The sequence below is a fragment of the Mytilus galloprovincialis genome, chromosome 4, assembly GCF_965363235.1.
Source record: "Mytilus galloprovincialis chromosome 4, xbMytGall1.hap1.1, whole genome shotgun sequence".
NCBI classification, from domain to species: domain Eukaryota; kingdom Metazoa; phylum Mollusca; class Bivalvia; order Mytilida; family Mytilidae; genus Mytilus; species Mytilus galloprovincialis.
Genome location: NC_134841.1, coordinates 95009151 through 95035806, shown reverse-complemented (window position 1 = coordinate 95035806; position 26656 = coordinate 95009151). Strand labels below are relative to the sequence as shown.

General features: G+C 33.7%; 1 protein-coding gene and 1 long non-coding RNA gene across 4 annotated transcripts in view; both read right to left on the bottom strand.

Annotated features, from left to right (window-relative positions):
* Positions 1-25460, bottom strand: part of LOC143073462 (lysosomal acid glucosylceramidase-like) — a 30954-nt gene extending 5494 nt beyond the window's left edge. For both annotated transcript variants that reach the window (XM_076249026.1, XM_076249027.1), the window contains exons 1-8: positions 25337-25460; positions 21166-21363; positions 8817-8960; positions 4579-4712; positions 3906-4078; positions 3119-3356; positions 1230-1451; positions 256-419 (exon numbers count right to left, since the gene is read on the bottom strand). In XM_076249026.1, the coding sequence (XP_076105141.1) occupies positions 256-419; positions 1230-1451; positions 3119-3356; positions 3906-4078; positions 4579-4712; positions 8817-8960; positions 21166-21363; positions 25337-25424 (1361 nt within the window). In that variant the 5' untranslated portion in view covers positions 25425-25460. The remainder of the gene's footprint in view (positions 1-255; positions 420-1229; positions 1452-3118; positions 3357-3905; positions 4079-4578; positions 4713-8816; positions 8961-21165; positions 21364-25336) is intronic.
* Positions 11680-20826, bottom strand: LOC143073463 (uncharacterized). Of its 2 annotated transcripts, none has more exons than XR_012977506.1 (5): positions 20298-20826; positions 19484-19551; positions 18555-18721; positions 12652-12719; positions 11680-11889 (listed from the first exon to the last, which is right to left on the bottom strand). It is a non-coding gene; the product is annotated as an uncharacterized LOC143073463 (long non-coding RNA). The 2 variants fall into 2 exon arrangements; XR_012977507.1 differs by lacking the exon at positions 20298-20826 and adding an exon at positions 20100-20136.
* Positions 25461-26656: the final 1196 nt, after the last annotated feature.

Sequence of the window (26656 nt, the reverse complement as noted above, 5' to 3'; positions counted from 1 at the left end):
CATTGTTGAAGGCCATAAGGTGACCTATAGTTGTTAATGTCTGTGTCATTTTGGTCTCATGTGGACAGTTGTCTCATTGGCAATCATACCACATCTTCTTTTTATAGGGACATACATGTAGAAAGAAGGGGACCATATTATTGATCAATGAAAGATGTAATAAATATTGACTGTTTGGAAAAAAATATAAATTTATCTAGAATAACATGATATTCATATCATTTCCTTGGCAGATGAATCTTACTGTTTACAAACCTAAAATGACCCATGGCATAAAACATTGGTTGTTTATAAAATTCATCTTTCTTTGCATTTACAATTATGGGACTGTCTACAAAATTCTTCACCCAATTTGGTCCTCCCTCCATATCTAATGCTATATTCCAATCAGTCCATCCAGTAACCCAGTTATTGACATCCTGAAAGAAATAACAAGCTGATTATACATTTAAAATAACTTGTGTTTAAAACCATGGAGATGCATGGAATAGAGTTCAATGCATTTATTCCAGTGTGTTTACAGGTCTAAATGGGGTCTATATAAATCTGTACTAGTGTGGCAATTACTGTTGCAACACCTATGGTTTTGTTAGACACACAGATCATTCACCACAGAACCACTTTATCTAGCTGACCACCTTTTCCATGCACATCTTACAGAACATTGCTACATTTACCTATAAAACTTCACAATGAGTCAAATTTCATTTTTTTTTTTTTGAGAAATTTAAATTGTGTAGGTCTTCAAGATCGTTGAATCTGCATTTATTTTTATGACTTTTTTGCTTAAGGATATCCTCACACATGATTTTTTTCTATAGAGCTATTTCAATTGTTTCTATAAATTAAATGCCTTCTAAATAACCCATTTTAATTTTGCAACAATTTCCATATGCATAATAAGATTGTCTCATGCACTCTTGGCACAGATGTTCAGTGATATATTGCAATAAGTAGGCTCTTGATATAAACAACGTTTCATAATTTAACATTATATACTGTCTTTTGATCAAAGAAGCTTCTGTCTAATTTGCAAGAAATTATAAATAGATCTGATAACTTTTTCCTTCTTCAATGTAAGGATTAGCTGATATGTAGCTGTGAAAAAAGTTGAAATAATTCATAATTTAATCTCAATATAAAATAATGTAATTGTTATATATAGATACTGATCAAAGTAAACTTTAAAATTTTCTTACACTTTTAAATAAGTAAAAATAGCAATTTACCTGTAAAATATCATGAGCATAACTTTCAGCCCTTTCCCAGCTTCCCAGAATAACTTTACCAAATGGTAGAATAGATCCTGCACAGGCCTCGGTAGCCAGTATAAATTTATCTGGGAATTTCTGATGAGTACTGGATAAAGCTATAGTTGGAGTAATAAAATCTTCATACCAATGGACAGCTATTCCAGAGATATACTTTGATGCTTCAGGACTGGAAAATACCTGAAAATATCAACATAAGGCATTAGCATTAAATTTCCTATTGTCTACAGTAAACACTTACATGCAAATTAGTTTATCATTTTGCTCAAGTGCATGAGTTTTTAGTAGTTGGCTCACTGATGATACCCTAACCAAAATTTTTAGCAAATATTAAAAGTTGTTGAGTGATGAATCTGAAAACACACCACATGGTATATATAGCTGACTTAAATAAACCCTGAAACCAAATTCAGAAATCCTTGTATTGTAGTCCTGAGAAAAATGTTATATAAGTTCTGGTATGTCAAAGATTTCCTTTGTGACAGAAATGTATTCACTGATCCAATATAAATTAAGGTTTATTTTCTTCCAATGCTACTGAATGTTCATTATCATTCATTGGATACCTCTTTTGGTGTATTTAGTGGGTAAAGCCCTGGTCACAAGGAACCCACAACACATCTATGCAGCGCCACGACATGAAATTTGGTCAAATCGTGGGTCATGAATGTTTGGAAAAACATATTGTGTACCCTTTAAAGAGGATGGCTATTCCATCAGAACGATTATGCTCGACCCTGCGCCTTCCTGGACTCCAACAAGGGCAAAATATGGTTCTGTAATCTTTGATTCAAGCCCATGAACAGTAAAGGAACCAATGAAATGCCCGACGTTGGTTGGATAGCCATGGATCAAACGGTGCCTGATGTTTGGGCAGTATATCACACTGATGCAAGAGTTGGCGCAGGAATCTGCCGGTGATTTCGTTGGATTCATACAGATGGAGCCTGGCATGTTTCAAGAGCTTTCTCTGAGAGTCGCATCACAGTGGCACCACAATCGTACGACAGTGGCATGACAGTGATCCGACAGTGACAGTGATCCGACAGTGACAGGACAGTAACACGCGGATCCCATGACAAAGTCACATAAAAACCTAAAAAATAGCCACAAACAACTCACGATTGTCGTACAACTGTCTCACGACTGTCACAAGACTGACTTGTGACAAACCCACTACAGTACAATTACAATTCTTTTTTTTCTGTCTTGTACCCATCATGGAACCATCATCGACATATCGTAGCTGATGTGACCACTCGAAATTTTTTTTTTACCATTTTGCATGACAACTGTTTTATAGATCTTCCACGACAAAAAAATCGTACAACCTGTTGTGACTAGGGCAATCTTCAACAAATGACAAATTTTCAATAGGTTTGTTAAGCAGACTTCCACGAAACCATGCAAGTTTTACTTTATCTATGAAAGTAAATGAACACATAGTGTTCATGCGCCTGTCCAAAATCGGGAGACTCTGGCCTTTGTTAGTTTTTATGATTTTTATTTTAGTTTCTTGTGTATATTTCAAGTTTAGTTTGACATCCATTATCACTGAACTAGTATACATTATTGTTTTGGGGCCAGCTTAAGCATGCCTCTGGGTGCGGGAGTTTCTCGCTGCATTGAAGATCCATTGGTGGCCTTTGGCTGTTGTCTCTTTGACACATTCTCCATTTTCATTCTCAATTTTATTCATTTAATTCATCATTTATTCAATGTCAAACCTTTTACAAGGTTAAAAGAACATTGCACCATACAGAATCATTAACAAATTATGCTGGAATCTTTTTGTCTCTAAAGTCTCAATTTTTTTTTATAAATTCTTTGTTAATTCAATGCCAAACCTGTTCTGCCCAATAAGGTAATAAGAATCTTGCATCGTCTAATATCATTAACTTGATATACTGAAAGCCATTTTTCTCCAAAGCTGGTCCCAAGTCTAATGCGATGAAATCTCTTTGTTGGGCAGCTGTCCATCCCATAGCTTGGAACTTGAAATTAGGAAGTTTTCCATCTGAAGGTTCATTCTGTGCTGTTATACCCCATAGATCAATGCCATGTTTACTATACTCTTGTAAAAATCTACAAGTGAAACATACTAATAAATCATTAAAATAAAATTCCAAATTATTGCTAACTGAAGATGGACATAAATTCTAACCCATTATTATAAATATATTATATCTGTCAAATTGTACCCCATTGATATATTTGGCACTTCAAAAAGGTGACCCATACCAGCAGCACATCAGTGTACACCTTTATATAGAGAGAGACCACATTGTGATTTGGAGCAGCAATGGCACATTCTAAAAGTACATTCTTAGGAAAATACCTTTGAAAGGGGAGTGTATAGTATGTATCATATTATAAAAAGATCAGAACACAGTTTTTTACAGAAATGTCTGTAAAAACTGTGTTCTGATCTTTTTATATAATATGAATTATGTGTTTCAAGATGTTATGATAGCTGGGAAATAATGGGTTGTGATATTCTTATACAGTATATGAATGGGTAGGAATTTTTGCGTAAATCAATATATGATCATTTTTAAACTATAGCCAGATGTCTGTATTTAAATTTGTATATTGAAGTCATCTTGTACCAAAAATATATATTGACTTTCTTACCTAACAAAATATTGAGCCCATGTTTTATAGTATTTGCCTCCAGGTTGCCCTATCAAGCTTCCCTTTCCTGTCATATTTTGATTGTCTTTCATCCAAGCAGGAGCACTCCAAGGACTTCCAAATAAAGTCAGGTTTCTTTTGTTCATTTTCTGAGCTGCTATAATGTAAGGAATCTAAATAAAAACCAAAACTGGTTTCCTAAATTTTCAGAAACAACAGGATATTGTGAAATCGGTAAAAAGATCAATGTGCAAGAAATTTCTAATTGTTCGTTCATCGTGAAATGGCAATTTTATTTTGCGTTCTTCAGTGTAGATACCCCCCTTTACACCCCTCTATGAAAATATTATTTTTTTATGACAGTTATAAGTGCACTCATTTGTTAACATACCCACAACAAATCACTTTGAACGTTCATTTTTTTTGGATAATTTCATCACTATCTCACTTTGACAGAATATGATGTATTAATTTTATTTAACATTTAAAGACCCAACCTTAAACTTATCCATCTTATATGGGAAAGAATTTAAACAGGTTGTGTCTTTAGCAAATCTTTGTTAGACAAAAATCATAATTTAAACAATGTCTTATTCAGGAACATATTAATATACTTCCATTCTTTTAAAAAACATTAAATTGTTGTTTTGTATCTAAATTTTAAAACAATCACCTTATACTTTAAATCTTCAACAGCCAATGAGAAGTTTTGTAACATAAAATCTCCAGGATGGTCGTCATAGGAATATGGATGTGTTGAAAAATCACAGCTAGCCATTGGTATTCTTCCCACAGTATACTCAATACCTGTTCAAAAATAATATACATGTACAACAATAAATTTAAATTCAAATTAGAATGATTAATTTAAGGTAACTATACAAGTGTCAACTTAATCAATATGTCTACATAGATATAATCTTTATCAGCTATGTAGACTTGGATTCCTTCAAAAACTATTCAATATTTAAGTTTTTTTTTATCTTATATAACCTGGCTATGAAGTATGGACTTTTCTCATTGTTGAAGGCTGTATGGTGACCTATGGTTGTTAAATTTCTTTGTCATTTGGTCTCTTGTGGAGAGTTGTCTCATTGACAACCATACCACATCTTTATTTGAACTTGACATCTAAGACTTATTCCAATTTGATGTTTTGTTATTCTATTTTTAATTTGCTTGCGCTGAGGGTCAAGTCTCACATCCTTTTTTATTCAGTCACACACCAAAATTTCCTGGTAATCATAAAGTTTTATGGCATTGGTTTGTTGTGAGAAATCCAAGGCAGTCTATTTTAATGAAGACACAAACATGTTGTTATACATTTGTACACATCAACTATTACTAAGGTTGAAATTAAGGTATCACAGGTTTGATTTACAAAATGTACCAAGAGTAAACAGTCCTGAGATGACTGAACTGGTTTTAAAGTAAACCAGATGCTCCGCAGGGTGCAGCTTTATACGACCGCAGAGGTTGAACCCTGAACGGTTGGGGCAAGTATGGACACAACATTCAAGCTGGATTCAGCTCTAAATTTGGATTGTGATTAAATAGTTGACACAGCATAGGTTTCTGACACAGAATGAATGTGGTCTAATGAACTTAAAATATATTTTTTGCCTTTGAGCAATTCACTATGCTGTTGAATATTAATCCTCTCAAAAAAATGTTTGAAGAGAAATTTTCTTTTTATTTATGAAATCTGAAATGAGAAAAATTTAACCCCCCACCCCCATTTGTTTTCACATCCTCCTTTCCCTTTTTCCAAAACTGATCTCAATTCAAATTTATAATGGAGTTTGCAACAATAACTACTCATTTAAATACATCATAAAATATTAAAATGTAAAATAAAGTGCTTGTTATCACTGAATGGTAAAGATTGTTTTAATTTATCAGTTGGTAGAAAAAGTGAATATACATTGTATATTGTATAAAACAATGATTTAAGTTGATTCAACTACTATTCTGGACAAAGAAAGATAACTCCAATTGAAATATTAATTATATATCTGTATTGTATAAAACAAAGATTTAAGTTGATTCAACTACTATTCTGGACAAAGAAAGATAACTCCAATTGAAATTGCAATTAGATATTTCTTGCTATTGCGCAATACTGAGTATTTGAAAATATTTGCTATTGCACAATACTGTGCAATTGAAGATTTCTTGCTATTGCGCAATACTGTGCAATTAAAAATTTCTTGCTATTGCACAATACTATGCAATTGAAGATTTCTTGCTATTGGTGAATACTGTGCAATTGAAAATTTCTTGCTATTGAACAAAACTTAATATAATAATTTTGATCCTGATTTGAACCAACTTGAAAACTGGGCCCATAATCAAAAATCTCTGGAAGACCTAGATTTTGCAGATGATATTGCCTTATTATCATCTCGGCATGATCATATGCAAGAAAAGACCAACAGACTCAGCCATTTCGCAAGCCAAACCGGACTCCAACTCAACACACAGAAAACAGAGGAAATAAGATTAAACACCTCATCTCAAAGAAAACTAGAGGTTGATGGAAATGAAATTCAAAAAGTTGATAAATTTATTTATTTGGGCACAGTCATCAGCACTAAAGATTCTACACAAAAGGACATCAAAAACAGATTGGCAAAAGCAAGAACATCATTTCAAAAACTAAGGAACATCTGGAGATCAAAGCAATACAGCCGAAAAACAAAAATCAAATTATACAATAGCAACGTAAAACCTGTTCTTTTGTATGGAAGTGAATGTTGGAGAGTTACGAAAGCAGATATGAGGGCACTTTCTTCATTTCACCACAGCTGCCTCCGACAAATCTGCAGAATATTTTGGCCTAATACCATCTCGAACACCAACCTACTAAAAATGACAGAGTCGTCATGTATAATCGACGAGATAACACAGAAGCGCTTCCGGTGGCTTGGACATGTTTTGAGAAAGGAAAACTCAAGCATAACAAAAACAGCCCTTAGATGGACACCACAGGGAAAGAGACCAAGAGGACGTCCCAAAACAACATGGCGGAGGACAATAGAGAATGAATTAAAAGACCTAAAGATGACATGGGGAGAGGCAGAAACAATGGCAAAGAACAGAACAGAGTGGCGAGGACTTGTGTTGACCTTATGCTCAGATCGGAGCAAAGAGGATAAGTAAGTAAGTAATCAAAAATCTAAGTACATGTTTAGATTCAGCATATCAAAAAACCCAAGAATTCAATTTTTGTTAAAATCAAACTTAGTTTAATTTTGGATCCTTTGGACTTTAATGTAGACCAATTTGATAACAGGACCAAAAATTAAGAATCTACATACAGTTAGATTTGGCATATCAAAGAACCCCAATTATTCAATTTTTGATGAAATCAAACAAAGTTTAATTTTGGACCCCGATTTGGACCAACTTGAAAACTGGGCCAATAATCAAAAATCTGAGTACATTTTTAGATTCAGCATATCAAAGAACCACAAGGATTCAATTTTTGTTAAAATCAAACTAAGTTTAATTTTGGACCCTTTGGACCTTAATGTAGACCAATTTGAAAACAGGACCAAAAATTAAGAATCTACATACACAGTTAGATTCGGCATATCAAAGAACCCCAATTATTCAATTTTTGATGAAATCGAACAAAGTTCAATTTTGGACCCTTTGGGCCCCTTATTCCTAAACTGTTGGGACCAAAACTCCCAAAATCAAACCCAACCTTCCCTTTATGGTCATAAACCTTGTGTTTAAATTTCATAGATTTCTATTAACTTATACTAAAGTTATTGTGCGAAAACCAAGAATAATGCTTATTTGGGCCCCTTTTTGGCCCCTAATTCCTAAACTAGGAACCAAAACTCCCAAAATCAATCCCAACCTTCCTTTTGTGGTCATAAAACTTGTGTCAAAATTTCATAGATTTCTATTCACTTAAACTAAAGTTATAGTGCGAAAACCAAGAAAATGCTTATTTGGGCCCTTTTTGGCCCCTAATTCCTAAAATATTGGGACCAAAACTCCCAAAATCAATCCCAACCTTCCTTTTGTGGTCATAAACCTTGTGTTAAAATTTCATTGATTTCTATTCACTTTTACTAAAGTTAGAGTGCGAAAACTAAAAGTATTCGGACGACGACGACGGCGCAAGACAACGACGCCAACGTGATAGCAATATACGACGAAAAATTAAAATTTTTGCGGTCGTATAAAAATGAGTAAATTTAGTTTCAGAAGTAGGCTAGTATCATGGCACCATAAGGAGAACAGTTGAATATATGATAAATATCTTAATTTGTAAGATATTGCTTACTTAAATAAGTAAACTTCAGAAGTAAAGAACAATACTTGCAAAGTGTCTTCAATTAACACAATCAACAGATCTAGACTCACCCTCAGGAGAATAGTAAGACTTGAGTAGATTTTCTTGTTTTGACTCACCCTCAGGAGAATAGTAAGACTTGAGTAGATTTTCTTGTTTTGACTCACCCTCAGGAGAATAGTAAGACTTGAGTAGATTTTCTTGTTTTGACTCACCCTCAGGAGAATAGTAAGACTTGAGTAGATTTTCTTGTTTTGACTCACCCTCAGGAGAATAGTAAGACTTGAGTAGATTTTCTTGTTTTGACTCACCCTCAGGAGAATAGTAAGACTTGAGTAGGTTTTCTTGTTTTGACTCACCCTCAGGAGAATAGTAAGACTTGAGTAGATTTTCTTGTTTTGACTCACCCTCAGGAGAATAGTATGACTTGAGTAGATTTTCTTGTTTTGACTCACCCTCAGGAGAATAGTAAGACTTGAGTAGATTTTCTTGTTTTGATTCACCCTCAGGAGAATAGTAAGACTTGAGTAGATTTTCTTGTTTTGACTCACCCTCAGGAGAATAGTAAGACTTGAGTAGATTTTCTTGTTTTGACTCACCCTCAGGAGAATAGTAAGACTTGAGTAGATTTTCTTGAGCTTCAGTTGACAGGCTAGCAATGTTAATCCCTGCAGCGTCAGTGAATGCTCCACCAAAGCCAATCATGGTCTGGTACGTCACATTTTTATTAATAGTGAATATTCCTGCATCATAAATACATGTAGATTTTTTGGTTAGTATAACATGGATAAATCAAAATATATACATTTATATATATGGTCATTTTAACTTCTTTCAACTTAATAAAAGAAGAGAGATTGACATTGGAATAAAGAAAATTAGCATACAAGTAATAAAAATTTCTAATAATGGGTATTATGAAAGTTAACCTGCTTTTAAATAGATATGAACTGTTCTGAAGTCAGCATGCTTATACACATGTATCTCAGATTGGTTAAATAAAAATTAAAGATTTAGATAAATATGTCAGCTATGATTGATTTTGAAAAACTGATTGTGAAATTAAAACATTTTATAATTACATGTATTAGATAGATCTAATGCAAGGTAAAAAATTTTAGAAAATATTTATGTAGACGATTTCATAACCTTTCCTATTTTCTATGCCTCAAAATGTCTGTTCAAAAGATTATTTTTTAGTTGGCATTTTTGGCAAAATGTTTGGTTTTGAATTGTAAGAAATTATATGTGGTGCAAAACTATCTGATTATACAGATAAACATGTATTTTATTTTTATTACCAGTTCTCATTGAGTTTTGACTTCAGAGTGCAGAACATAAGTTAACTATAAATTCATGAAATATAGAAAGCAGCTTTAAATCCACATCATTTGGATTCATACCAAATACCCTTACTTAATAGTAGTCATGACAGTATGAGTGAGATACATTTGTACACCTGTCTGAATGCAAAAGGCAAGCCTAGAAAATTATTGATACAATTAATGAGCTTCTTTTATCTCTTTGAAAACAATAAATATCTTACAAAAAAGACTCACATCAATCAATGATATCTAAGATTAAAAAATCTTGTGTTTCTTTATTAAATTTTCTCATTTTCGGCATGGAAAAAAATGGAGTAAAATTAACCTGTAGCTCTTAAATGCCTTGGCTTACATTTTCAAGTTACTTCAGTGTCCCAAAAATCATCATGTTTATATAAAAGGAAAGTTACAATTTATTTTTTTTCAAAATAAAAACAGTTGAAACTAGAGGCTCTAAAGAGCCTGTGTCGCTCACCTTGGTTTGTGCATATTAAACAATGGACACGGATAAATTCATGACATAATTGTGTTTTGGTGATAGTGATGTGTTTGTGTTTGTGTTATAAAGGGCAATAACTCCTTAAGGGGTCAATTGACTATTTTGGTCATGCAAACTTATTTGTAGATCTTATTTTGCTGAACGTTATTGCTGTATACAGTTTATCTCTATCTATAATAATATTCAAGATAATAACAAAAAACGGCAAAATTTCCTTAAAATTACCAATTCAGGACAGTAACCTAACAACGGGTTGTCCGATCCATGTGAAAACATCAGGGCAGATAGATCTTGACCTGATAAACAATTAAACCCTGTCAGATTTTCTCTTAATGCTTCGGTTTTTGAGTTATAAGCCAAAAACTGCATTTTACACCTATGTTCTATTATTAGCCGTGGCAGCCATTTTGGTTGATTGGCCAGGTCACGCCACACATTTTTTAAACAAGTTACCCCAATGATGATTGTGGCCAAGTTTAGTTTAATTTGGCCCAGTAGTTTCAGAGAAGAAGATTTTTGTAAAAGATTACTAAGATTTACGAAAAAATGGTTAAAAATTGACTATAAAGGGCAATAACTCCTTCAGAGGTCAACTGACCATTTTGGTCATGCTGACTTATTTGTAAATCTTACTTTGCTGAACATTATTGCTGATTACAGTTTATCTCTATCTATAATAATATTCAAGATAATAACCAAAAATAGCAAGATTTCCTTAAAATTACCAATTCAGGGGCAGCAACCCAACAACAGGTTGTCCGATTCATCTGAAAATTTCAGGACAGATAGATCTTGACTTGATAAACACTTTTACCGCATGTCAGATTTGCTCTAAATGCTTTGGTTTTTGAGTTATAAGCCAAAAACTGCATTTTACCCTTTATGTTCTATTTTTAGCCATGGCGGCCATCTTGGTTGGTTGGCCGGGTCACGCCACACATTTTTTAAACTAGATATCCCAAAAATGATTGTGGCCAAGTTTGGATTAATTTGGCCCAATAGTTTCAGAGGAGAAGATTTTTGTAAAAGATTACTAAGATTTACGAAAAATGGTTAAAAATTGACTATAAAGGTCAACAACTCCTAAAGGGGTCAACTGACCATTTTGGTCATTTGACTTATTTGTAAATCTTACTTTGCTGAACATTATTGCTGTTTACAGTTTATCTCTATCTATAATAATATTCAAGATAATAGCCAAAAACAGCAAAAATTCCCTAAAATTACCAGTTCAGGGGCAGCAACCCAATAACGGGTTGTCGGATTCATCTGAAAATTTGAGTGCAGATAGATCTTGACCTGGGTACAGATGCGCATTAGTTTTTCCATAGGCCGTAATGGTTACGTTTTCTTCTGTTGCTCAGTCCATATCGTTAACTTGGATATGTGTGATGGCTCGTTTCGAAGCTGAGACATTTTGACATATGTGGTTAAATTTTCGGGGTACGAAGTGAGATTACTTTTTCCGTAAATTAGCAAACCCCGAGTATCCTTTTGTGATGCGGCTCCTTATGGTAAATAATCCCATTTTTAACACAAAAAGTTCTTTGAAAATTTAATACTTTGAACACATTTAATAGCTCCATAGATTTTACACATTTATTCTGTGTTCCCTACTTTCTAAATTAACTCAAATGGTTAAGCTCAGTCACTTGTTTATCATAGAAAAGTGTCAAATATCACTACACAGAGAATTTTTGTTTACACGTGACTTTTGAGTTCCTCATTTCAAGGCGCATTAGGGATCTTGTCCCATATTGAAATCCATACTTCTGATTTTTCCAAATATTTTTATGTGATCTTCATCGGTATAACATTCTGAATAAATCTGTGTATTTTTGTCCATTTCTGAAAAAAAATAAAGTTGTTTTAGCACTATAAGGCAATGACACTTTCGTCGCTATATTCATTTATTTTGAATACAATGAGTATGTATCAGTAATTTCTTCCAGAATACCTTCACTAGTCAAAACAAGGACAAAACTTCTGATTATAACCTCTTATTACAATACACAGACCCTGTTAAAGCATTCTACAAAATTTTCTTGTGCCTTAAAGTGCATTTTGACAGAGAAATTATGCAAAAATGAAGGTTGTATAAAAAAAACAACACCAAAATAATTATTCTTACTAGTGGAAATCTGGTATTTAATACTGTTAAAACCACTCTAAACTACTTGGAAATCATCCATATCATATAATTAGAGTACAATATAGTGCAAATTTTCAAAAATTGTCCTTTCACATAATTCTATTTGAGAAAAAAATGTTTTTTACATGTATTTCAGTGAAAACCTTTTATCAGTGAGAAATCCACAAGAGGTCTTAACGGAAACATTGTGACATCACATGTGTAATGGCGTCATTAAATAACGACAGATCAAAGTAGTGCTAAATATAGTTTGCAGTGTTACATGAGAAACAGTTGCCGCAAGATTTAACTCGAAATATTGAGTCGTAACGATCTGTAACTAAGCCTTTTCATTTAATACCAAGACCATAGCAACAGTTTTCATATTAGCATATTTTTAACATACCAACTGTAATTTCAATTGCATAAATATCATAAAAAAACAATTTAGAGCTTGCCTAATAAAACAAAATGCTTACCAGTTATTCAGGACTTTTTAAAACCTCTAGTTTGCCATCTCAGGTTGAAAATAATGATACGTCTGGAACTGAAATAAGACAAAAAAAATACTCAGGCTTTGTTATCATTTGATTTAAATACATAAGTATTATTGAGAGAGAAAAATCTTATTCTTGAAAGTTTAATCACAAAGAAAGACAAATGCTTCTCCCTTGTGGCTTAGCCACCTTCATTTAAACCTTTTGTATTAGAAGCAATGGGTAGTAGCTAACTAGCTTAATAATTGAATAGGTGCAGAAATATTGTTTTCAAAAAAGTTTGACCCTCCCCCTTTTTCAGTGCTGAGAAATGACAATATCTTTTGTTTTGCTCATGTGCATTAAAAATAATAATTCATGATTTTCTTAAAGCATGTAAATGTTTTTTCTGTTTTTATGCATATGATATCTACTGACCAGGGGTCAAATCATTGGTTAAAAGCACATGCGATGATGTATCTCACTTTACTCGTATGAAGTGTGTTATCTCCCTTGATTATCAGGTATTCCTGTAGACCAGAGTGATAATTACATAACAAAGACTATATTGTGTCATGTTTACTTACAATTTAATAATATTTAAAAGTCATTTCTTGCCTTTTCAATGTAGTCCAGCCCTGGCCTCAGTGACTCATTTTTAAAAAATTTTTTTTTGTTGTCACTGAGTCCAGCTCGCCCTCCGTTACCTTCAATGGTGCAAGCTCCCGGGTAGATTACCCGGGGACGATAGAGACAATACCAGAGCGCTCAAGTACGAAAAATGTATCACAAATGGTAAAACTTGATAAAATAAACAAGTTGCATACCTGAAATGCTTGTACACTATATGGAAACTCATCTTAACAGAAGGAAATCCCTTGCAGTCGGAGCTGTGGACATCTTGTTTACATCAGTAACGCTATATTACGGAACGTGACGTTTCTACGCTATAACGTTTTGACGAAACGAATTCAATGTATCGATAAAGATTTTCAACGTTTAAACTCGTAACACGATACCGAATGGCATATCTCCCGATTTCTAAACTTTTTGGCACACTTGTATTTTGAATCGAGTTACATCAGTATAAGTCATTGTATGCATAAAAACTTGGGTCACCATTTTTGGTCTTGTAATTTTATAGGAAAACGTCAATTTTTGCGACAAATTCGCATATTGCTTTTTATCCATCAACAGAATTTAAAAGGTTGGTTAATCCGGATCCAGTTCCAAATATCCACCACTCATCATAATATTATGGCTAAAACTGTAGCAGGGTCTGCCAGTCGAGCTCTAAGTTTATTAATTGTTAAATGTAAAGCACATTGTGGTTTCTAGCACAGTACCTTTAAAACATTATTTGATACTCTGGTCTGGTCTGCATCCATTTGGGGCACTCGTTCTTTTTCTTGTATCAACGCTGTCCAGAACAGAGATATAGGTTTTTTTTTATAGGTGTTGGCAAGTATACGCCAAATGATGAAATTAACGGGGACATGGGCTGGAGACCTCCTAGTGTAAAACAATGGACATGTGTATTTAGGCATTGGGCAAGATGTAGTGCCATGACCAATGACAGAATAAATTATAAATTTTTCAAATGGTCACATAAAAATGCTGTAAATAATAAGAAAAACTGGTGTAATAGAGTCATGAAAAAAACTTAAAGATTGTAACTTTGATTTGTATACTAGTATTGATAGTGTGCTGCATAAAGAAAATTGTTCTACAGATAGAAAATGTTTTATTTAATAAATATATTGCAGAATGGCAAACAAAAATTTTGTCACAGAGTAATGTTAACAAGCTTCGTACTTATAAGCGATATAAATAACAATATTGTACAGAGTTATATTTAAAACAAAATATATCTATTAAATTTAGAAGTGCTTATGCAAAATTTAAGTGGCGTTGCGCCACTTAAAATAGAAACAGGACGATATGAGAAAAAGCCAATAATGAAAGATGTTGTTTTATGTGTAAAAACGAAATTGAAGATGAGAAACATGTAGTTACTTTATGTCCTTTATATGCAGACCTTCGAAATATTTTGTATAATGAAGCAGTAAAACAACGATCAATTTTATAACTTGTCTATTGACGAAAAATTTATATTTTTACTCAGTAATGAAGGACTATTAAACTGGTTCCCTAATTTCAACCCATAAATGTATATGTAAACAATAAACCGGTCAATATAAACAAAACAACGATACCAAGATCGACACTCGTGACACTTTTTACTTCCAATATTCTCTAGTGAAAAACAGATACCCGGAATAAATACACGGTGGAATGAAATTACGCTAACATATGCACCCTCTATATAAGTAAAACACTCCAGTTTAAAATTGTGCATGTACGACATGTAAGCCGGAGTCTGTATTCTGCGTGTTATTTTATATCATGTATCATAATGCCAAATCCAGCAACCTGTGGCTGTCATTTCCAAATAGACCTGACGATATACGCAGCTTTAGTGCAAAATTTAAAAGACTGCCGTCCTAATAGATAAGCCGTATATATGAAACCTATATATACCCAGTGCAAATTGGACTGCAGAACGGTCAAAACAATATGATGGTGCTATTTTATAAGGAATGTGGTGACAATTCATGTATCAGTGAATATGCAGTGTAGTGAAATGATAAACTGGTGTTATCAAATGTACCAATGTTAGCAAGCTATCATGTACGTCAGTTGGTCTTTGGTGGAAAATTGTTTCATTGTCAACTATACCACATCTCCTGATTTCATTATGGTTTGATTTTTCTCCAGAAGTTCAATTAGAAGTTTAACGACTTAAACAAATATGTACTAGGAAACTGAAAAATGTCTATGGTTTTGATGTCGTTAATTGCATAGCCTTTGCTATCTTATTGTATATCCCATATCTCCATTTATTCACACAAAGAAACACCAACACTAAAAAAAATCCAGAAACTATATCGGTTCTATATCGGATTTCTTCTGTACAGAACAATGAATTTCAGAGACTGTTTTTACTTGGAATACAGGGAAAGTTATTCGAACAATAACCATTTTTTTTCTCATTCCATGCTAACAACTATTTTTTGTATGATCATGAGTTTCAACGTCTGCTTGTGTTTTGCTTTTTCCTAATTCAATTCGTATTCTTTCAGTCCAATAAATTTTGTTTTTCTATTTTTCTATCGGTGTTTTTTGTGATCATATTCAAACGGATGGGATTAACGAAATTGCATTAATAGGGTTACAATTCCCGGATTTTCATACATCAACCTGAGTTTCTATAAATTAAATTCCTTCTTCCAAAACAAAATTTCATAGGGATACGACGTGCATTATAAATGAGAAGTTTTTGCAAGAATATAAATGAGAAGTTATTGCAAGAATAAAAATAAAGTGTTAAAACTCAGTCCGTAATGCATAAGAAGATATATACATGTATGTATATATATAGATAAATCTTGCAGATGCTCACAAATGTAGGTATCAATAGAATATTTAAAAATGATAACAATGAGCAGAATATTCCGGGGAAAACGATAAAGCAATCAATGTCAAATAACCGTTACGTTTTGCAACAAATCTGCCGACACTCTGCATCTAGGGAAATTAACAGTTAAAAATGTCACATAGTTACCAAAACAAAAAGAATTTTTATTTTCTAATGATTTCATAATTAACTTGCTGCATTTCTGCGGGTAAAAAAACCATTCACACCTGTTAAGGAATGTTTTCATAGTTGGTCATATCTTCTAGGACTAAAAAAATAGAATCTAATATAATTCGAACGATTATTCCGTTTCTTCGTAAATTTTCAGTCAATGACGGGACAATATGTAATCTCTTCATCAACTAATCATAACACTTTTATTTTCTAACAATTATTCAATCCGAATGTTAACGGAGATGGTCTGGCCCTGATACGATTTTGGAAAATGGACTTGGAAAATGATTAATCACCATCCAAAATACTTTATTTTGGTCCATATGTTAATAGCGGGTATGTGTTTCTTTAATTTGAAAGAAAGAAAAATGTATTAAATTGCATTAAATTTTAATGTTAATTGAATACACTAATAAAAGACTTTAAGTGAAAAACAATTTCAGACTTATCATTCGCTGCTTGAGAAAAAAAAAAGAAGACTTACCGCGTTGAAGTATTAACAAGAACTTAAAACAAAAAATGAGAGAAAATGAAAATCGTCAGTATTAAAGTTGTTCTTCATTTTGTCATAAGTAACAATTAATTCACATTCAAAAAGGTTGATATATTATATGTTATCGCAAGGAAATGGACGTACAGAGCCGCCTGTTGGCCGTACGGCAACCCCAAATTAAATATTCGGGAATTTTCATGGAATTTCGGGATTAAAAAATTGTTAAATAAATAAAAGTGTGATGATAAATTAATGAAGAAATTTATTATAATAATTGTCCTGTCATTTACTGAAAGGAACCATGATATGTGGAAAAGTTAAAACTGATTAATTTGGTTTGAACTTTCTGTCACTTGCCGGTAACTGAAGAAAAAAACACAATCAGTAAACTTCATCTGAACAACAGAAGGTACACATCTATAATACTAAAATTACGAGGTCCAATTTGTCAGCCGTCATCGGGTAAAAACGACAAATCAAAGAATTCAACTCTATATATAACTAATATAGGACAATGGTGTAGATTAAAAATTACACCACTCCAGACCCTTTTGTTTTCCATTAATATTTAATTAATATTGCCAATAATTAACAAGTTCCGGGTCTAATCCGATACCGATACCAATAGTATATTCACCTGTTAGCTATTACCTTATCTGTACGTTCCGCATTTGACAGGCGCACCACCAAACGGTGTATTTAGGATTTTGCTATATACACGGGTCATAATCAAAGGGCTGACACTACTAAATTCAATCATTGTCAAATTGTTCCCTATTGTAGCTTTATTCAGCAACCAGCAAGACTTTCTAAGATAACTAATATAGGACAATGCTGTTGATTAAAAAATACCCCATTCCTGGATAGCCTGGACCTTTTGTTTTGCAAATAATTAATATTTTCAATAATTGATAAGTTCAAGGTCGACGGGTTCAAACAGAAAGATTTGAAAGCAGAGAAAACTGTGTATCTTATAATCGACATGACTTTATCAGATGACAATACCAATTACTAAAATAAGGCTTAGGCATAATTATATACTTTAATTCAGTCACGGACCCGCGATATCACGGGTGTGTACTTGTATATATCAACATGATTTAAAGTGTCATAATTTACCAGCAGCATTCAGTGCCATAAGGTCCGCGTTTAAATAGTTTGAGGTGCAAAATAGTTGATTTAACGAGTTTAAACGTTGAAAATCTGTATCGATACATTGAATTCGTTTCGTCTAACGTTATAGCGTAGAAACGTCACGTTCCGTAATATAGCGTTACTGATGTAAACAAGATGTCCACAGCTCCGACTGCAAGGGATTTCCTTCTGTTAAGATGAGTTTCCATATAGTGTACAAGCATTTCAGGTATGCAACTTGTTTATTTTATCAAGTTTTACCATTTGTGATACATTTTTCTTACTTGAGCGCTCTGGCATTGTCTCTATCGTCCCCGGGTAATCTACCCGGGAGCTTGCACCATTGAAGGTAATGGAGGGCGAGCTGGACTCAGTGACAACAAAAAAAAAAAATTAAAAAAAATGAGTCACTGAGGCCAGGGCTGGACTATTTTCAATGTAGCAAACAAATTCCTTTCGGATCTCTCATAGGTAAACAAAGTTATGATTGTGCCTAAAAAAAGTGTTCAGCCCGTGCCAGTAATGTATTTTAAAAGCGAAAATTTCCTTGAGTTTTTGCTGATCTTTATCAATAATATTTATCTTAAACCATTTATGATAACTAGGTATAAATAAAAAAATACTAACCATCATTTTCGGTGGTGTACAGGTGAAATCATCCATAAATCAGTCCGACAACTTCTGGAATTGAGCTTCTAAATTATTGAAATCCATACTTCTGATTTTTCCAAATATTTTTATGTGATCTTCATCGGTATAACATTCTGAATAAATCTGTGTATTTTTGTCCATTTCTGAAAAAAAATAAAGTTGTTTTAGCACTATAAGGCAATGACACTTTCGTCGCTATATTCATTTATTTTGAATACAATGAGTATGTATCAGTAATTTCTTCCAGAATACCTTCACTAGTCAAAACAAGGACAAAACTTCTGATTATAACCTCTTATTACAATACACAGACCCTGTTAAAGCATTCTACAAAATTTTCTTGTGCCTTAAAGTGCATTTTGACAGAGAAATTATGCAAAAATGAAGGTTGTATAAAAAAAACAACACCAAAATAATTATTCTTACTAGTGGAAATCTGGTATTTAATACTGTTAAAACCACTCTAAACTACTTGGAAATCATCCATATCATATAATTAGAGTACAATATAGTGCAAATTTTCAAAAATTGTCCTTTCACATAATTCTATTTGAGAAAAAAATGTTTTTTACATGTATTTCAGTGAAAACCTTTTATCAGTGAGAAATCCACAAGAGGTCTTAACGGAAACATTGTGACATCACATGTGTAATGGCGTCATTAAATAACGACAGATCAAAGTAGTGCTAAATATAGTTTGCAGTGTTACATGAGAAACAGTTGCCGCAAGATTTAACTCGAAATATTGAGTCGTAACGATCTGTAACTAAGCCTTTTCATTTAATACCAAGACCATAGCAACAGTTTTCATATTAGCATATTTTTAACATACCAACTGTAATTTCAATTGCATAAATATCATAAAAAAACAATTTAGAGCTTGCCTAATAAAACAAAATGCTTACCAGTTATTCAGGACTTTTTAAAACCTCTAGTTTGCCATCTCAGGTTGAAAATAATGATACGTCTGGAACTGAAATAAGACAAAAAAAATACTCAGGCTTTGTTATCATTTGATTTAAATACATAAGTATTATTGAGAGAGAAAAATCTTATTCTTGAAAGTTTAATCACAAAGAAAGACAAATGCTTCTCCCTTGTGGCTTAGCCACCTTCATTTAAACCTTTTGTATTAGAAGCAATGGGTAGTAGCTAACTAGCTTAATAATTGAATAGGTGCAGAAATATTGTTTTCAAAAAAGTTTGACCCTCCCCCTTTTTCAGTGCTGAGAAATGACAATATCTTTTGTTTTGCTCATGTGCATTAAAAATAATAATTCATGATTTTCTTAAAGCATGTAAATGTTTTTTCTGTTTTTTATGCATATGATATCTACTGACCAGGGGTCAAATCATTGGTTAAAACCACATGCGATGATGTATCTCACTTTACTCGTATGAAGTGTGTTATCTCCCTTGATTATCAGGTATTCCTGTAGACCAGAGTGATAATTACATAACAAAGACTATATTGTGTCATGTTTACTTACAATTTAATAATATTTAAAAGTCATTTCTTGCCTTTTCAATGTAGCAAACAAATTCCTTTGGGATCTCTCATAGGTAAACAAAGTTATGATTGTGCCTAAAAAAAGTGTTCAGCCCGTGCCAGTAATGTATTTTAAAAGCGAAAATTTCCTTGAGTTTTTGCTGATCTTTATCAATAATATTTATCTTAAACCATTTATGATAACTAGGTATAAATAAAAAAATACTAACCATCATTTTCGGTGGTGTACAGGTGAAATCATCCATAAATCAGTCCGACAACTTCTGGAATTGAGCTTCTAAATTGGGTACAGATGCGCATTAGTTTTTCCATAGGCCGTAATGGTTACGTTTTCTTCTGTTGCTCAGTCCATATCGTTAACTTGGATATGTGTGATGGCTCGTTTCGAAGCTGAGACATTTTGACATATGTGGTTAAATTTTCGGGGTACGAAGTGAGATTACTTTTTCCGTAAATTAGCAAACCCCGAGTATCCTTTTGTGATGCGGCTCCTCATGGTAAATAATCCCATTTTTAACACAAAAAGTTCTTTGAAATTTTAATACTTTGAACACATTTAATAGCTCCATAGATTTTACACATTTATTCTGTGTTCCCCTACTTTCTAAATTAACTCAAATAGTTAAGCTCAGTCACTTGTTTATCATAGAAAAGTGTCAAATATCACTACACAGAGAATTTTTGTTTACACGTGACTTTTGAGTTCCTCATTTCAAGGCGCATTAGGGATCTTGTCCCAGCTGATAAACAATTTTACCGCTGTCAGATTTGCTCTAAATGCTTTGGTTTTTGAGTTATAAGCCAAAAACTGCATTTTACCCCTATGTTCTATTTTTAGCCATGGTGGCCATCTTGGTTGGTTGGCCGGGTCACGCCACACATTTTTTAAACGAGATACCCCAATGATGATTGTGGCCAAGTTTGGTTTAATTTGGCCCAGTAGTTTCAGAGAAGAAGATTTTTGTAAAAGTTAACGACGACGGACGACGACGACGGACGCCAAGTGATGGGAAAAGCTCACTTGGCCCTTCGGGCCAGGTGAGCTAAAAAAACTTAATCAATTAAATTGTATTTTACCTTTGTTGGTTGTAGAAGGGGTGGAATTAAACTGGCCATAGGTTTTATGAAGACGATATCCATCTTTATTTGAAGTGTACACAGTATATCTGCCTTTAGGAATAATAACATTAGATTCTACTCTGTCACAGTAGGTGGAGTTACAAACACACACATAAGAACCCTGTCCATAACTTCTCTGGTCACATGTTAAACTATCTAAATTTATAAAATCTAATTGTCACAAGGTAAACTATCTAAAGTAAACATTTTATTTTAAAACATATGTTTTGACTTTTAATATTTGGTTTTTCAGGTGTTCATTATTGTTTTCTTTAGCTTGAAAAATACATTGTGTATAACTAACCATTTAAAAGTAGTGAGAATAATAATTCCATATGTTTTTTTCATTGAATTTGGACAAGTGTAATTTGTAATGTCGGTTAAAAGCTCATGAGAGCTTATGCTATTTTGTTATTTGTATACTATGCTGACTCTAAATAAAGCTTATCTATTATCCTGATTATTTCTTATTACTCTTCCACTAGCAAATTTGACAAGATCTTCTTCTTCTTCTTCTTCCAGGTAATTAAGGAACCAGATTCAAAGCTGAATGATATTGGTTACGCACGAAAACTTTATGCAGTGTGGGGCAAGATTTCTCTTGGCTATTTACAAATTACAGTTAAAACGTTTGCAAAAATATACAATTAAAATTATTTACAACTAATTTTTCCTACTTCCTTTCAGAGCATGTCTTTAGGGCAGCTCTGAATCCCTCAACGGTGGTGGTTGCTGTAACAGGTGTTTGTAGGTTGTTCAAGTCCCTGATTGTCCTAGGGAAGAAAGATTGGTCATAGATGTCTGTACATGTTTTTTCTTGGAAGAAGCAGTTTTACCCTGGTCCGAATATCATTCGGGGTCAAATATTGGTGACGGTCTACATGTATGTCTATAAGATCATGATGGATCTTGAATAGCATGCATAATCTGTTTGTTTTCCTCCGTTCTTCGAGGCTTTCCCACTTTAGATATTTTAACATATTTGTGACACCCATAATTTGGGTGGTTGGGTCCCATACTGTGCTTGCATATTCCACTGCAGGTCTTACCATGGATACATATGCAGCTGGCTTTACAGGTTTTGTACAGCTTTTGAGGTTTCTACGTATATATCCCAACGTTCTATTTCCTTTGCCTACTGTATTATCTATGTGTTTATCCCATGTTAGATTGTTGCTGATGGTTACTCCAAGATATTTACTTGCTTCCTCTGTGTCTAGAGTATGACCATGTAGTTGGTATGATGTTTGTATCACTGGTCGATTTATTGGTGATATTCTTATAACAAGGCATTTTTTTGCATTAAAACTCATCTGCCATTTGTTTTCCCAGTCTTCCAATGCTGATAACTTCTTTTGAAGAAGTTCACTGTCTGCTTGGTTGGTGATTGTACGAAAGAATTAGATCGAATAATCTGTCTCTTGTGTGGGTAGATTTGTCATTTCATATTTTCTTTTCATCATCTGGCTATATACGAAAGAGTAGGCTGTCATCCGCGAATAATTTGCCAAGGTGGTCAAAAGTACAAGTCAGGCACAGTATTTCCACACCTCTATACAAATATACTTGTTAAAACCATTTCCTCATTAAAAGTGACAAACCAGCTTGTGTGACAAACCAGCTTGTGTGACTCTGTCTGGAATGACAATACAATTTGCTGTGCAGTTTGAAGTATCAAGTATCAAATAGAGTTATTCCCCCTTTGCCACCAAAATTATTTACATATAAACACTAACTAAAGCTGCTCCAATAATCCCTTAAGTCATTTTGATTTAAGAGCTGGATGATTCCAAAGTTTGACCCATAGTTCAACGATTAAAATTTCTGAGTTGTAATTTAGTTTTTATGTGTGGTAAACAAATGAATCTGGGTCCGTTCGCGCCCATTCACGTTCGCACCCACTCATGTTCGCCCCCTACATGTTCACACCCAAAGTCCGTTCGCACCCTACATGTTTGCGCCCAATTTTAATTGGTTTTGTGTTTGATAACTTTGTAATCAAATTTTTGGCAAGTGTATTCTTATAAGTATAATTGGTGTCATCGTCTCAAAATAAAGTGAGACAGCATTTTTTTTGTGTTGAACAAATCTTAATCATGTTTTGGATAGTAGTGTATTGTTAAAAAAATTAATAATCCTTTCTAAATAAAGTGAGATTCTGTCAACGTTTTATTTTGCGTTGAATAACTCTTAATCATGTTTTGGTTAGTGTATTGCTATAACTTTGTTTCATTGACTTGTTTTAAAATGAAAGGAGATTCTGACTATCTTTTTTTCTTCTGTGTTGAATAAATGTTATCATGTTTTGGTTATAATAGTGTATTGCTATATTTAATTGTGTTATTGTTTCAGGTCAAAGGGACCATGCAAGTGTTTTTCATTTAAAATCTTCAAAGTTTTACTCATACCAAGCTATAAATACATTCAGTATTTCTTCTTCTTCTTCTTATGGTATCCAGTTATCCATCAGATTTTTGATGATTACTAACTGCTGCGCATGCGTAGGATAATAATAAATAAATATTTACAAAAGAAAAGTGCCAAAAATAAACAAATATTAACATGACATGTGGTTAAAACTATTTACATAACTACTAGGTTTACTGTTTTATATTGTAGAGAACAGTAGGTGTCAACTGTTCTCTAAAAATATTTAAGGTCGGAGAAAGTACTACATTGTACCTTTGGAGGTAGTACATTCCATTGTGTAATAGTAAACGGAAAAAAGGAATATTTGTAACAGTCTTTAAAAGTAAGTATGTGTCTGTAAGTTTGTGGATGGAATTGTCTGGTTCTATTGTCTGTTGGTATGAGTAAATCTGATGGTATGGCGACAATATGGTGAACAATTTTATAGAACATTATAAGTCTAGTTTTAAGTCTGCGTTGTTGTAAGGTAGGCCAATTTAAGGTATTGAGCATGTCTGTAACGCTACTGGTGTTGTGGTAACGATTGCAGGCATACCTAGCTGCCCGACGTTGAACCATCTCAAGTTTATTGCATTGTTCAGCAGTATGAGGGTTCCAAACCGAACAAGCATATTCTAGTTTTGGTCAGACAAGTGCTAGGTATGCCTGGGACTTAATGTTTGTGATTGATGTTTTTAGATTCCTTTTTAGAAATCCTAGACTTTTATTTGCATTGCCAATGATGTTGTTTGTATGCTGGTTCCATTTTAGGTCAGATTGCAGTGTTATACCAAGATATTTAGCTGCGGAGACAGATTCTAGGGTATGACTGTGAAGGATGTAGTCTTTTTTAATTGTATTTTTCTTATTTGAGGCTGTGAGAACTGTACATTTGTCTGGATGGAAAGCCATCAGCCAGTCTTCTTCCCACTTTGCAGCAGCATCAAGATCTTCCTGAAGGCTATCACAATCTTCTTTAGATTTGATGCTTTTGTAAATGATGCTGTCGTCGGCAAACAGTCTGAGTTTACTGGTTTTCAAATATTCTGGTAGGTCGTTTATGTAAACCAGAAAAAGAACTGGACCCAGAACTGTTCCCTGTGGGACACCAGAAGTAACTGGAGCAACGTCTGATGACTCTCCATCCAGGACAACTGTTTGTGTGCGGTTTGATAAAAAGGCAGAGATCCAGTTAAGTGTTTCATTTTGTATTCCATAGAAGTGTAGTTTGTATAAGAGTCTTTGATGTGGGACTTTGTCAAAGGCTTTGGCAAAGTCCATAATTACAAGGTCTGTTTGGGTGTTATTGTCTGAATTTGAAGCCAGTTCTTGTATGAAAGATAGAAGTTGTGTTTCACATGATCTAGAGTGTCTGAAGCCGTGCTGGAGGTCGTATAATAAGTTGTTTTTTTCTAAGTGATTAATTAAATGTTTTGTTATGACATGTTCCATTAGCAACCAAAGCAACTTTAAACAACAATCATAATTTTCCAACTATTCAAATGGAATGTGAAATAAAATTGGGCGCGAACGTGTAGAGTGCGAACGTACCTTGGGTGCGAACGTGCGAGGTGCGAACGTGTAGGGTGCGAAAATGTTTTGGGCGCGAACGGACCTGATACCTAAACAAATCAACCAAAAGCCAAGGTTTAATTTTTACGTGAACTTTAGATAATGAAAATCTCAATAATCAAATTATTCTAAAACGAATTAGGTATACCTGAAGACGACTTTATAACAAGAACAAGCAGAAAAAGCAGGAAATATTTTTTTAAAGCAGAAAAACCAGACTCAATAACTTTGAACATCACGATTTCCTGATCACATGTTTTTGTTTATCCGGAAGTCCAAAATAATTGAAAATCGAAAGAAAACTTGGAATAGCACTGAAATTCCGAAAGTTTCTACAGTGGATAAAAAAAAGTTAACTGTGGAAAACTTTAAGTAAAGTACTATTTAAGTTTTTATTAACTTGCATAATGTCCATTGAGGATCTCCATAATCGGAAGGAGAAACATATATAGAAGAAGAATACAAGTAAAAGCTTTTTTCTAAAAAGCGAAGCTTGCCTCACCCAGGGGCTTTCTAGGCTATACTTTAGTATAGAAAGTCCTTGCAGTGGCGGTGGATGGGTTCCGGGGGTTGGAATCCCCTTTTTGGACGACCAATCTACTGAATGGGGACATGTGGTTGGAACCCCCCTTTTATCATGTATTAGGAACCCCCTTTTTAAAATGGCTGGATCCGCCCCTGACCTGCATCACCGTATAAAATGTTTATGTCACTACGAAGAAATTTGTATGATCTGATTGTCCATACTTCTTTGAAGATGGAACTTGAAAAGGGTTGTTTCAAAATAGGGAGATTGTTTATAATGTACAATACTATTATAGGATTAGCTTAGCCTTAAAGATATGGCGAACTCATATCAACTCATAATTTTAAAGGTTGAGCAGGGAAAGAGTCAATAGATTTATAACAGTTTAAGTGATGAGATAAGTTATAATGATATGGTAAGCTAAAGCGTCTGAATGTGTCCTTTGTTTTTTCTATGTTTGGTTTCTTTTTCTCATGAGGCCGGAATTGTACAGTGCCTTGTTTGTCCACCATTCGGGTTTGCTTTTTTTGCCGACGTTCCTTATTGTCCGCTATCCCTTTTATGTCCGGACGTTCCTTATTGTCCGATATCCCTTTTAAGTCCGACGTTCCTTATTGTCCGCTATCCCTTTTATGTCCGGACGTTCCTTATTGTCCGATATCCCTTTTAAGTCCGACGTTCCTTATTGTCCGCTATCCCTTTTATGTCCGGACGTTCCTTATTGTCCGATATCCCTTTTAAGTCCGACGTTCCTTATTGTCCGCTATACAATTTCAAGTTGTCCGACGATGTCAAAATACATTTTTGAACCTTTTGATTTTCGGCTCAACAATTGTTGGGAGTATCACACCCTCACTATTTCTACAAACTGCATGTGTCATTTTAGCGTGCAGACTTATCGTGCTTGAGGTCGTCTGCCCGACGATTTGTCAGACAAACCAA